Source organism: Delphinapterus leucas, chromosome 11, assembly GCF_059928025.1.
Source record: "Delphinapterus leucas isolate spDelLeu-1000000601 "Yukka" chromosome 11, BTC_Dleu_Yukka2, whole genome shotgun sequence".
Taxonomy (NCBI): Eukaryota; Metazoa; Chordata; class Mammalia; order Artiodactyla; family Monodontidae; genus Delphinapterus; species Delphinapterus leucas.
The window spans coordinates 99,140,341-99,152,867 of record NC_143139.1 but is presented as its reverse complement, the minus strand read 5'-3'; the positions used below and the strand labels follow the sequence as shown (position 1 = coordinate 99,152,867).

Sequence of the window (12,527 nt, the reverse complement as noted above, 5' to 3'; positions counted from 1 at the left end):
AGTTTTTATCATAAATGGGTGTTGAATTTTGTCAGAAGCTTTTTCTGCATCTATTGAGATGATCATATGGTCTTTATTCTTCAATTTGTTAATATGGTGCATCACATTGATTTGTGTATACTGAAGAATCCTTGCATCCCTGGGATAAATCTCACTTGATCATGGTATATGATCCTTTTAATGTGTTGTTGGATTCTGTCTGCTGATATTTTGTTGAGGATTTTTGCATCTATATTCACCAGTGATATTGGTCTGTAATTTTCTTTTTTTGTAGTATCTTTGTCTTGTTTTGGTAGCAGGCTGATGGTGGCCTCATAGAATGAGTTTGGGAGTGTTCCTTCCTCTGCCATTTTTTGGAAGAGCTTGAGAAGGATGGGTGTTAGTTCGTCTATAAATGTTTGATAGAATTCACCTGTGAAGCCATCTGGTCCTGGACTTTTGTTTGTTGAAAGATTTTTAATCACAGTTTCAATTTCATTGCTTGTGATTGGTCTGTTCATATTTTCTGTTTCTTCCTCGTTCGGTCTTGGAAGGTTATACCTTTCTAAGAATTTGTCCATTTCTTCCAGGTTGTCCATATTATTGGCATAGAGTTGCTTGTAGTAGTCTCTTAGGATGCTTTCTATTTCTGTGGTGTCTGTTGTAACTTCTCCTTTTTCATTTCTAATTTAATCGATTTGAGTTCTCTCCCTCTTTTTCTTGATGAGTCTGGCTAAAAGTTTATCAATTTTGTTTATCTTCTCAAAGAACCAGCTTTTCATTTTATTGATCTTTGCTATTGTTTTCTTTGTTTCTATTTATTTCTGCTCTGATCTTTATGATTTCCTTCCTTCTACTGACTTGGGGTTTTGTCTGTTCTTCTTTCTCTAGTTGATTTAGGTGTAAGGGTAGATTGTTTATTTGAGCTTTTTCTTGTTTCTTGAGGTAGAACTGTATTGCTATAAACTTCCCTCTTAGAACTGCTTTTGCTGCATCCCATAGGGTTTGGATCATTGTGTTTTCCATGTCATTTGTTTCTAGGTATTTTTTGATTTCCTCTGATTTCTTCAGTGATCTCTTGGTTATTTAGTAACGTACTGTTTAGCCTCCATGTGTTTGTGTTTACTTTTCTTCCCCTGCAATTTATTTCTAATCTCATAGCATTGTGGTTGGAAAAGATGCTTGATATGATTTCAATTATTTTTAATTTACTGAGGCTTGATTTGTGACCCAAGATGTGAGCTATCCTAGAGAATGTTTCATGTGCACTTGAGAAGAAAGTGCAATCTGCTGTTTTTGGATGGAATGTCCTATAAATATCAATTAAATCTATCTGATCTATTGTGTCATTTAAAGCTTGTGTTTCCTTAGTAATTTCCTGTCTGGATGATATGTCCATTGGTGTAAGTGAGGTGTTAAAGTCCCCCACTATTATTGTGTTCCTGTCAATTTCCTCTTTTACAGCTGTTAGCAGTTGCCTTATGTATTGAGGTGCTCCTATGTTGGGTGCATATATATTTGTAATTGCTATATCTTCTTCTTGGATTTATCCCTTGATCATTATGTAGAGTCCTTCCTTGTCTCTTGCAACATTCTTTATTTTAAAGTCTATTATATCTGACATGAGTATTGGTACTCCAGCTTTCTTTTGATTCCCATTTGCATGGAATCTCTTTTTCCATCCCCTCACTTTCAGTCTATATGTGTCCCTAGGTCTGAAGTTGGTCTCTTGTAGACAGCATATATATGGGTCTTGTTTCTGTATCCATTACGTGAGCCTGTGTCTTTTGGTTGGAGCATTTAATCCATTCACATTTAAGGTAATTATCGATATATATGTTCCTATGACCATTTTTCAAATTGTTATGGGTTTGTGTTTTTGTAGGTCCTTTTCTTCTCTGGTGTTTCCCACTTAAAGAAGTTCCTTTAGCATTTGTTGTAAAGCCGGTTTGGTGGTGCTGAATTCTCTTAGCTTTTACTTGTCTGTAAAGCTTTTGATTTCTCTGTCAAATCTGAATGAGATCCTTGGTGGGTAGAGTACTTGGTCATAGGTTCTTCTCTTTCACCACTTTAAATATATCATGCCATTCCCTTCTGGCTCGTAGAGTTTCTGCTGAGAATTCAGCTGTTGACCTTATGGGAGTTCCCTTGTATGTTATTTGTCATTTTTCCCTTGTTGCTTTTAATAATTTTTGTCTTCAATTTTTGTCAGTTTGATTACTATGTATCTCGGCATGTTTCTCCTGAGGTTTATCCTGCCTGGGACTCTCTGTAATTCCTGGACTTGGATGGCTATTTCCTTTCCCATGTTAGGGAAGTTTTCGACTATAATCTCTTCAAATATTTTCTCAGGTCCTTTCTCTCTCTCTTCTCCTTCTGGGACCCCTATAAGGTGAATGTTGGTGTGTTTAATGTTGTCCCAGAGGTCTCTTAGGCTTCATTTCTTTTCATTCTTTTTTTCTTTACTCTGTTCCATGGCAGTGAATTCCATCATTCTGTCTTCCAGGTCACTTATCCATTCTTCTGCCTCAGTTATTCTGCTATTGATTCCTTCTAGTGTAGTTTTCATTTCAGTTATTGTATTATTCATCTGTTTGTTTTTTAATTCTTCTAGGTCTTTGTTAAACATTTCTTGCACCTTCTCGATCTTTGCCTCCATTTTTTTTTCCGAGGTCGTGGATCACCTTCACTATCATTGTTCTGAATTCTTTTTCTGGAAGGTTGCCTATCTCTACTTCATTTATTTGTTTTTCTGGGGTTTTATCTCATTCCTTCATCTTGTACATAGTCCTCTGCCTTTTCATTTTGTCTACCTTTCTGTGAATGTGGTTTTTGTTCCACAGGCTGAAGGACTGTAGTTCTTCTTGCTTCTGCTGTCTGCCCTCTGGGGCATGAGGCTATCCCAGAGGCTTGTGCAAGCTTCCTGATGGGAGGGACTGGTGGTGGGTAGGGCTGGGTGCTGCTCTGGTGGGCAGAGCTCAGTCTGCTAGGGTTGGAGGGTCTCCTTCAGAGGCGGGGGGCAGCTGTGGCTCACCACAAGGACAAGGACTTTGGCAGCATAAGTTCTGGGAAGTACTCCTTGGCGTGAGCCCTCCCGGAGTCCGCCATCGGCCCCAGCCTTATTTTTGAAATTTGTATTTAAAAAATATTTTTGGTCGTGCCACACAGAATGTGGGATCTTAGTTCCCTGACCCAGGATTGAACCCCCACCCCCTGCAGTGGAAGCACAAGTCTTAACCACTGGACCACCAGGGAAGTCCCGAGGATCAAATTTTAGACTTGCACTTGCTGGCCTTGGCCAGTTGGAGCCCAGGGTGCACCAAGCAGCAGACAGACGCCAGGTCTCACACCAGGCAGTCTGTGCAGATTACCTGCCCCACTCCCAAACACCCAGATCCCAGGGAATAGAGGCACACCTGAAATTCCATTAAATAAGCAGCCTTTAGGTCTCTAAATTGATATAATCTTGCTACAAGATTTCACTGTATCTCTAAGAGTCTTTCTAAAGTTAATATCTATCCATTCATTCTAGCTTAAGGAAAAATTCAGATATGCACACAAAGATTTAAGTACAGAAAGCTAATTTCAGTGTTTCTTATACTAAGGAAAAACTGAAAACAACTGAAACGTTCAACACCAGGAGAATATTAAGTAAATTAGAGTGCCATTGCCATAATAACGGTGCCACTCACACAGAATTTTTAATGGGAAAATGCTTATGATATTGTTCAGTAGGGAAAGAAAGTTTATGACTCTACTTTTTTTAATGTACAGAAAAAAATGAAGACAAATATCAGAAAGTCTCCTCCTTTGATTCTGGGAGGTGAAATTATAGGTGACGCTTTCCCTTATCTTTTTTACTCTTCTGCGTTTTAAATTTTCTTAATACATATTATTTTTATAACAGTGAAGGACCATGCAGCATAGTCAATTTCTTCTTTCCACATAATGCAAAAAAGTGAAAGAACCTACCAAGGCACATATTAATCCATAACCTTTGCACTGTGTGAAAATTTCAGACATTTCGTATTGCAAGAGACTTTTTCCAGGAAGATGCAGCAAAATTGATTCAGTACTTAACCAACCAAAGTAGCTCAGTGTAAAACAAAAGACACAGTAAGAATTAACGGCTGCATATTAACTACTTGAAAAAGCACATTTAGGAACACATTACTAAATCTTGATTGATTTTCTAATAGAGGAAAAAAAACACTTTATTTCCTTAAAGAACCACCAGTTACACTGCAAAAATGTAGGATTCTTTGTGAGAAGCCCTAAGATTTCAGAGGTCTAGGTTTCGAATATTTTTATTCTGTGTTGTACTGTTCACACAGTAAATTCAGACTCAGAGACATTTACTGCAGAAATTCTTCCAAAGCATCCCTAACAGATGGCCACCTAGGGGCTCCCTGAATAGCTAAGGTGACAAGGAGCTTCAAGCTCTACAAAGGCAAGCATCATTCCCCGTGAAGAGCTGTTTGTGCCTCCCCCGAGTGAAATCTTTCTCCTGCACACCCCAGCTCTGGCCTCTGGGGTCCCAAGCTAGAATGTGATCCTGAGTCACATGCTTGCGTGCTGCTATGATGGCCCCAAAGTATCGTCAGATGGAGTATTTCCCACACTCTCAAAATAAAAACCAACTCACGCTCCATGAGCCTGTCACTCTTTTTCCCGAGTAAACTGGAACTAAATGCAGCCACTAGACGTAGGCTGCCCAGTGTGGACCCCAGCGGACCCCTCCCCCTTCCTCGGATGACCTGACCACAAGGCAAACTTGGGCTGCACTGGCTCTGATGCCAGACTGCAGGCTCACAGTCAGCTCGAGGCCCCTCAAGGCCCTAGATCGACTCCCAATCCTGTACCAGGAGATTTAATTACTGAACCTAGGTAGCAAACTTTGCATTTATCTCTACTCAATTTCATGTTATTGGTGTTAGCCCAGCATTCAAATTTGTTAGGACTTCAATTCGTAGTTCCCATAGGCATTTTTAGTAAAAAATAACCTAACTCCATGAACCGACTTTTCATCATTGTCGTCTCAGTGGCAGGTCACTTGCATATTGGGTTGGCAAGCTGACTCTGTCCCCTTTTAAGTCATTGCAAAGTGCTGACAGGACAGAGTGGCCAGTGGTCCTGTGACCCCACTGGGCCACTGGCACACAGCATGTCTTGGCCCATGGCCAGATGTGGCAGGGTGGGCTGCAATGGGCCAGAACAATGTGAAAGACCAGCATCCAGCGCTCCAGAAGCTCATTATGGTGGCCCTGACAGCAGGGGACAAGAAAAAGAACCTGAATTCACAAAAGCACAGCAACAGATACCACGAGGAGCCTAAGTAAGCAGGTCAGCAGCAGGGGGTTCAACAAACAGGAATGGGGATGTCCCACCAGGCCGACGGGAATGAGAAGGCAGGAAGCTGGGAACAGACACAATCTGTAGGCAAGCTGTCGGTGGCGGCAGGACCTTGAGCAGAAACGGGCTTTCCGAACAGGCCACTAAGACATGGCTCCAAACCAGAGGAACGAAACAGACCCAGGACCCAGAATCAGCTACAGACCCAGACCCGTTTCCGAGACAAAGCAGACACCTGCTTTTAAAGCAAGAGAAAAGGTCTCAGTAGGACCAGCAAAAAGGATGACTAATAAGAAACTAAATGCCGAGTTTCTTAAGTTCTGAATTAGGGCTCCTGAAACTTCCACTAAATATAACCACATCTGGAACTAGAGCTGCTTTGAGCAAAGCCGAGCCTGCAGGCAGGGTCTGGGGGCCTCACCTTTCAACTCTCGCCAGTGATCCAACACTTCTTTCCTCAGGGTTTTCTGAGGTTGGTTCTCCAGAAATCCACTGTGCTAGTCCTTATGGCTGTGCGGCCCGTGACAAAGACGCACTCTGTCCCCCCGGGGATCCTATCATTTGTGCATCGCCAGACAGTTCTTTCTTATCCAGTGAAATACAAAATACCATCGTTTTCACTGCTTCCTTTCCTTCTGCAAGATGAAACTGCTTACAAGGCTTTGACTTCTGGCTTTCTCTGAAAATCTTATGATATTCTCCCTTTTTAATTTCAAGATACTTTATTATTTTTTTAAACAGGTCACAACACTAAGCTTCTGGTCCATTCTGCCTGCCATTGCACAAGCTACAAACATTTGCTCAGCAGTCGAGGGGCACTCTTTAGTAGCATGTTTGGGAAGTGAATAAAAATCCACAGAGAACAAATACCGCAATAGTTTCCACAGGAACACACATAAGTGTGACCCCATCTCCCGGGCTTCCACATTGCCGCATCTGTGCCAAGCCTGCTCACACAGAAATCTCAAACCTTGCAGAAACTAAGTTAGGGGGTCCCCCCAAACCCTTAATTCAAGCTAAACTCACAGTTAACAGCTACGAGAATGGTGTCTACACGTCAACACAAGTTGCAGCACAGGCTGGGTGACCATTCTACTCTCCCAAGCGCAGGACACAGGCACAGTGCCACCATCCTGCTCCTCTCATTTGGGTAGGAAGTTGTGGTTCTGGATTTGCTGTATCAGTCGCCACGTGGGCCCTGACGTCACACAGTAGATGGTCAGCCTCCGGGATCCACTGACGTGGATTCGGCAGTGACAGTATGAGCACCCATGTTTTCAAAGAGCGTCCAATCTCCCATCTGCGTCTCGGGCAAGTTACAGTGCTCAACAATGCGATCGGGGTCATCACAGGTCAGTCTCCAGCTGCTGGATGGATAATACTCCCCATCTGGTTTGGGGCTCTTCTGCAGAAGGGGCTTCATATGTGCATGGTCATAAAGGATGCAGCTGAAAGATCCATAGACTCCATCATTCACGTAATACATAAAGGTCTGTTCACTCGACTCACCTTTATCATCAGAGCCTGTCTGCTCCTCTAATGTGAGGTTTTTTTGCAATGACATTAACTGTGAGCTTGAAAGCTGATGCAACATAGTTATCTGCCTGGCTCAGCTATGATCCTCACTCTGGAGTCTAATGGAAAATACTTGTCCAAGGCTGGGTTGATCTCTTCAAATTTGAGCTTTACATCCTCAGATCCAGAAAAGCCACCACCAATATCAAACAGATACATGTTGAAACCGACCTCAGCTCCCGGAAATCTTATAATTCTTAAAAAGACAAATGCAGATAATCCCAATTACTTACCAAGATTATCCACAGCATAATTAAAAAAACAACTGAATTTGATATGTTTGTTGCAGACTATGTCAGGATTGGGAGTTCTTCCTTTTTCATATTCATTTAAAAAATCACTGGAATAAAAGAAAAAGACTTTTCACTTCTAAGTGTAAGACACTCTATGGAAAAATAAATCAGCTAAATTACTTGCTTAATTTAGAGTTTCTCCCTGTCTTACCAAAACTATAATTTTCTACAAAACAGAAGAGCTTCAGTATAGAGCCATTTTCAATATTTTCATCAAATATCTGTTTAAAGACAGCTGCAGTTTCCATCTGAACCTACACTCACCAGGCACCAGGCCCCACTGTACCGTTTCCCAAAATAAGACCCAAAGGACCCCCTCCGTCAGAATCACCTGAAGCGCTTGCTCAAGTGCAGGTTCCAGGGCCCCATCCCAGACCCAGGTCCAGGTATCTGTTTAACCAGCACCCCAGCTGATTCTTCAGCCTGACATCTACTGCCCAGTGGATTTGTCCTCAGGGACCAGTCACAGCCAGCCTTCCGTGGGAGACCTCAGCCTTAGCTCCCTTATACTAATTTAGCAGAGACATTGAAGAGACTTATGGCAGGTGGTAGAGTAACAGGAATAAGGGCTAGGGGTGCTCTGGGATGCAGGCCTGGCCTCTAAAACAGACTCCCTGAGGGCGGCTGAGGCCTCCCACACACAGTCTTCAGCACCACTGCCAAAACAAAAAGTGCTGGCTGCACGCCACTGGCCCGGCTGACTACGGCAGTCCTGCCCTTAGGAAGCCTTCTGCGTCGGGAACTGCACCCACCTGAACACATCATTCCAATATTCCTTCACGTAGGACACTTGATGGAAGGGGATGTCTAGGATTTGGCAAACTCTGTAAGCATCTTCGCAGTCTTTGTCAGCCGTGCAAACTCCATGCTCATCCAGCGAGTCCCAGTTCTTCATAAACACCCCTGTCACCTGGTAACCTGGGGGAGGGGTGAAGGACAAATTAAAGAGAGTTTATGAAATCAACCTTGGGTGGAAAAAGCAGTGACTCCTGACCTCTCCTGTGCCTCTGTGCACTGGTGCCTGGCAGTCCCCCCCTTTGCCACGTGGCCTTCTGTGCTCTGACTACATCTTAGTGCAAACTGTTCCTGACTCTCCGGCTGATGCTCGCACCCTGACCCTCCCCCTGCACTTTGTAAAGGCCTCCATCCTCGCAATACGCTGTGGGGCTGTACTGATTGCCCGCATCCCCAAGGTATGAACAAGACGGCATTTTTTTCACCTTCGTGCTCCCACGCACAATGCCAAGCACACAGAGGCGTAGCCAACGTGTGACTGAATGAAAGAAGAGCAGAAACTCAACACAACTTTTCGAAACAAATAAAAACCACCATCCAGTTATCAGAAAAGTAAACTCATTTCAGAAGTTATTTCCAATTACCATCTAAGAATTAGATTCTAAGTCATCAGACATAAAGACATTTAAAATTTTGGCTACTTTATTGTAAGGGCTGTACTATCTGTATATTTTGAGACCGTTTTCTCCCTTTTCTGTCGCTTACAAAGTACCCAACCAAATATTGGAAAGAACAACTTTAGGACTACATAGATGTCTACCACATATGAGAAATCTGTTTTCTGGGTAGGCTCAATGTAATGAAAGACAGGGCATTTGACCGTAAAAGGTTTAATACAGTACTCCAAAGAACAGAGATTCAGTGACACAGCTTTGCCAAATACTAAAAGGTCACATGAGCAAGACCACCACCCCATCCCAGCAGGTAACAGGCCCTCCCTCCTCTGCTTCCCAAACCACGTGACTCTGCTTCTCTTGTAGTGCACACCACACTAGGTGCCAGTAGTTCCCGTCCATGCTCCCTGTAGCTCACTAAAACATGGAGCTGTGTCTCATACACCCACGTGTCCCCAGCACCCAGCAGTGCCCAGCAGAGAACAAGAGCTTAACGAGAACAAACACACAACTCCACATCCAGAGCTTTAAAAATCCCCTCTTCTGGGCTTCCCTGGTGGCACAGTGGTTGAGAGTCCGCCTGCCGATGCAGGGGACGCGGGTTCGTGCCCCGGTCCGGGAGGATCCCACATGCCGCGGAGTGGCTGGGCCCGTGAGCCATGGCCGCTGAGCCTGCATGTCCGGAGCCTGTGCTCCGCAACGGGAGAGGCCGCAGCAGTGAGAGGCCCGCGTACCGCAAAAAAAAAAAATCTCCTCTTCTATAGCCTGATCTGCCTGCTCAACTTTCTTCTGGAGATGTGACCCATTTACATGGGCACAGGCTCTGGCACTCCAGGATGAGACCAGAGCACCTTGCCAGTCTTTAACTTTCCAGGAGGCACGTGACAGAACACACACGTCCAACAAGACTGGGAAAAACCCCGATGCCGAGTGGAGAGGACCAGGCTTTTTCTTTGCTACGTCCATCAGCTTCTCCCACGGAGGAGCAAAACCCAAGGAAGCTGGAATACGAAGCTGTACAGTCTGGATTCTGGGAAGGAGAGCTTACCTTCCGGAAGTAGTAAAATAACATATCTAGACTCTCCAGGGCCACCTGCCACATCTCCCCAAACACGTCACAGCCTCGTCAGAACCCTTCAAGGGCTCTGCACTGCTACCCAACACAGTCGAAAGCCCCTCATAGAACATATTGCATAACCAGGGCTCAACCTACCTCTCCACTCCCCTCTCCTTCTGATAGGGACAGAGTAAAGGGACAAAGTAGGTAATTAAATAGTTAGTCCCACTAGGGGATTGTAAGTAAAGAAGAAAGTATGGGAGACCCCTGTAAGTTAATGATCACTCAAGAAAGCAGGTTTGCTTAACCATAAAACCAAGCAGGCTTGCTTAGTAACAAAACCATGCAACAGAAGCATGAGACACGCCCCCAAACAATAAAACAATGCCGGCATGAGACCCACACTGCCCGGTGAGCTCAGTAAGTTAATGATTCCTAGGACACGCTCCTCTGCGTGTACTAACAACAAAAGTGTAAGGAAAGGGTGACATTATACTGAAACCTGAGATGATTTACCATTTTTAGCATACGTTACCGCCTTTTTGCTAATTCTCATTGCGCCATGACAGTCCTGGCTTGACCATGTTGGGACAAGAAAACTCCCCCAGCCAATGTGGAGGAGCTGGTGATGGAAGACTGACGTCTACTCAAGAATGAGGAAGAAGGTGGTCTTTTCCCCCTCCCCACTTTTCCTCTGATTTTAAAACTGTAACCCACTAAGTTCTCAGGGCACAGCACCCTCTCGCTCGCCTGCTTGTAAGCCTCACAAACGTCCTATTCTAATACACCCGTTCTTGTCTATCACTTTGCCTCTCGCTGAATTCTTTCCGCGCTGAGACATGAAGAACCGGAGCTCCTCGGAACCGCCCCCGCCCCCAAACGCCACCTCACGGTCTCACTTCCGCCTCCCTCTGGCCAGAGCCAGCTCCTGCTGCCGACTCCGCCAGAAAGCCCTTTTCTCCTCCCCATCTTTGCTTAGTGAAATCCTACTCCTGCTTCAAGTCTTGCAACCATGGATTTGAGGAGTCTAGGTCTCCCATCTTCCAGGTTGGCACCTCCTCAACTAATAAACCTTCCTCTGCTCCAAACTCGAACTTTCGGTTTGTTTAGCCTCACTCTGCGTTGGGCACATGAACCTGGGTTCGACAAGTCTCAGCTCAAACACTACCGCCTCTGTGATTCTTTGCTCCCCCCTTTCTCGCAATTGTATGTGCCTACAGTTTGCCTATACTGCTATTTACCTTTTTTTATTGCACCTTTCATAACAGCTACAGTTACTAATAATATGAACTAATAACCACTACTGTTTTCTGAGTGCCTGATATGTGCTGGGCACTGGGGTTAAGTCTCTGTATGAATTATGTTATCTAATACTTCCAGTAACCCTGTGAGGTAGGTGTTCCCTCCACTTCACAGACAGGGAGCGCTTACATCACTCGTCCCAGGTCAGGAACCTTGCACTCACTCTGCATTGCATTGCAAGTACCTAAGCACGAAAGGCGGCTCACAGCAGAGGATCCACAAGTGTCACTAGGGGTACGAGGCCTCACAATGAGAGAGGGCCACACAGACGGAGAAGTCAGACGGGCAGTTCACCTCAGCTCCCGACCCGGGGCACCCGTTAGTCCCCTGAAGAAACGCAAGCGCTTTTGCGCAAAAGTTTGTCATCCATCGAACCAAGACCACAGACGCGATTTAATAAGCAGACCACCCGTCGGTACTTGTCGCACACGTTGCCTGACGGCCATGTCGTTTGTCGTAAGAGCAAGGACCTCCACGGAGGCTGCTGTGTCCGCAGAGGTCAGCGCTCCCCAGGCTAAGTGCGGACGCCGCCGCCATCGCCCCGGACGCAGGGCCTCGGAGCCAGTGAGAAACGCGGCCCCCCGAAGTCGGAGACACCCCCTTCACTGCGTCGGTAACGGATGACCCGACTGCTCCCCAGCAGTCGGGGCTGCGGTCGCGCGCTCTCCGACCCCCAGGCACAGGGTGAGGGGCCGGGGCGCCGCACGACCGGGCGGGGCTCTACGAGAAGGGGCCGCTCAGGGGCGGTCTGGGCCCTCGGTCGCCTCACCTCTCCGCCTTAGCAGCAGCGCGGCCACGGCGCTGTCCACCCCGCCCGACACGGCGCACACGACATGCCGCGCCGCCTGCATCGCCCGCGGCCACCTTTCCTTGTAGTCGCCGCCGCCGCCGCCGCCGCCGCCGCCGCCGCCGCCACGTCGCGCCGGAAGTCCCGCCCCCTCGGCGGCGCTCTCGCAGAAGAGGCCCGGCCGGAAGCATGTTCTCGGCGTCCTGAGTTCCGCCTGGCCCGCCGCTCCCCGGCTTCAGTTCGCGAGTCCGGCTCTCCGCCCACGCCCCCTGCCAGCCAGGCCGTCAGCTTCCCTCTTGGCGAGCGCAGTTCCCCGAGACGCTCGGAGTTTGTTGCGTTAGGGTGTATGTGTGTCGTGTGTGGCTTAGGCGGGCGCCCTGTGAACAGGCTGGTAAACGAAAGAAGGATGTGAGGTCGCCCCGAGGGCGTGATGTCCAGCGGGGTTCTTCTGGCAGCGGGCGCAGGCCTTACCTTAACTAAGCAGGAAGGGAAGACTAGCAGGTGGAGGGGGACCTGTACGAAGGCCCTGGGCCTGGGGACGGGGTGTGGGGCCGGACCAGGCGGGAGCAGGGGCGACACGATCACAGTTACGTTCCTAGGAAGATGTTCGTGGCTGCCCTGCGGATCTGAGCAGAGAGCCTGGTTGGGAGGCCGTGACAGCAGCTGTCTTGTTATGGAATAGGGGGACCTGCTGCTCTCCGCTTACAAAATCGGTACTCACAAATGGTAGACAGGAAAGCTGCTTTTAATCAGAATGCCGGCAGTCTGGGGAG

At 46.7% G+C, this 12,527-nt stretch overlaps 1 protein-coding gene across 3 annotated transcripts in view; it reads right to left on the bottom strand.

Moving 5' to 3' along the window:
- TRMU (tRNA mitochondrial 2-thiouridylase) overlaps nt 1–11,864 on the bottom strand; it is a 29,844-nt gene extending 17,980 nt beyond the window's left edge. The window contains exons 1-3 of one of the 3 annotated variants that reach the window (XM_022596733.3): nt 11,737–11,864; nt 7,952–8,117; nt 7,140–7,246 (exon numbers count right to left, since the gene is read on the bottom strand). In XM_022596733.3, the coding sequence (XP_022452441.1) occupies nt 7,140–7,246; nt 7,952–8,117; nt 11,737–11,818 (355 nt within the window). In that variant the 5' untranslated portion in view covers nt 11,819–11,864. Of the gene's footprint in view, nt 1–7,139; nt 7,247–7,951; nt 8,118–11,151; nt 11,714–11,736 lie in introns of those variants that run through there. The other 2 variants (XM_022596732.3, XM_022596735.3) reach the window with 2 other exon arrangements.
- Between the last annotated feature and the right edge of the window lie 663 nt (nt 11,865–12,527).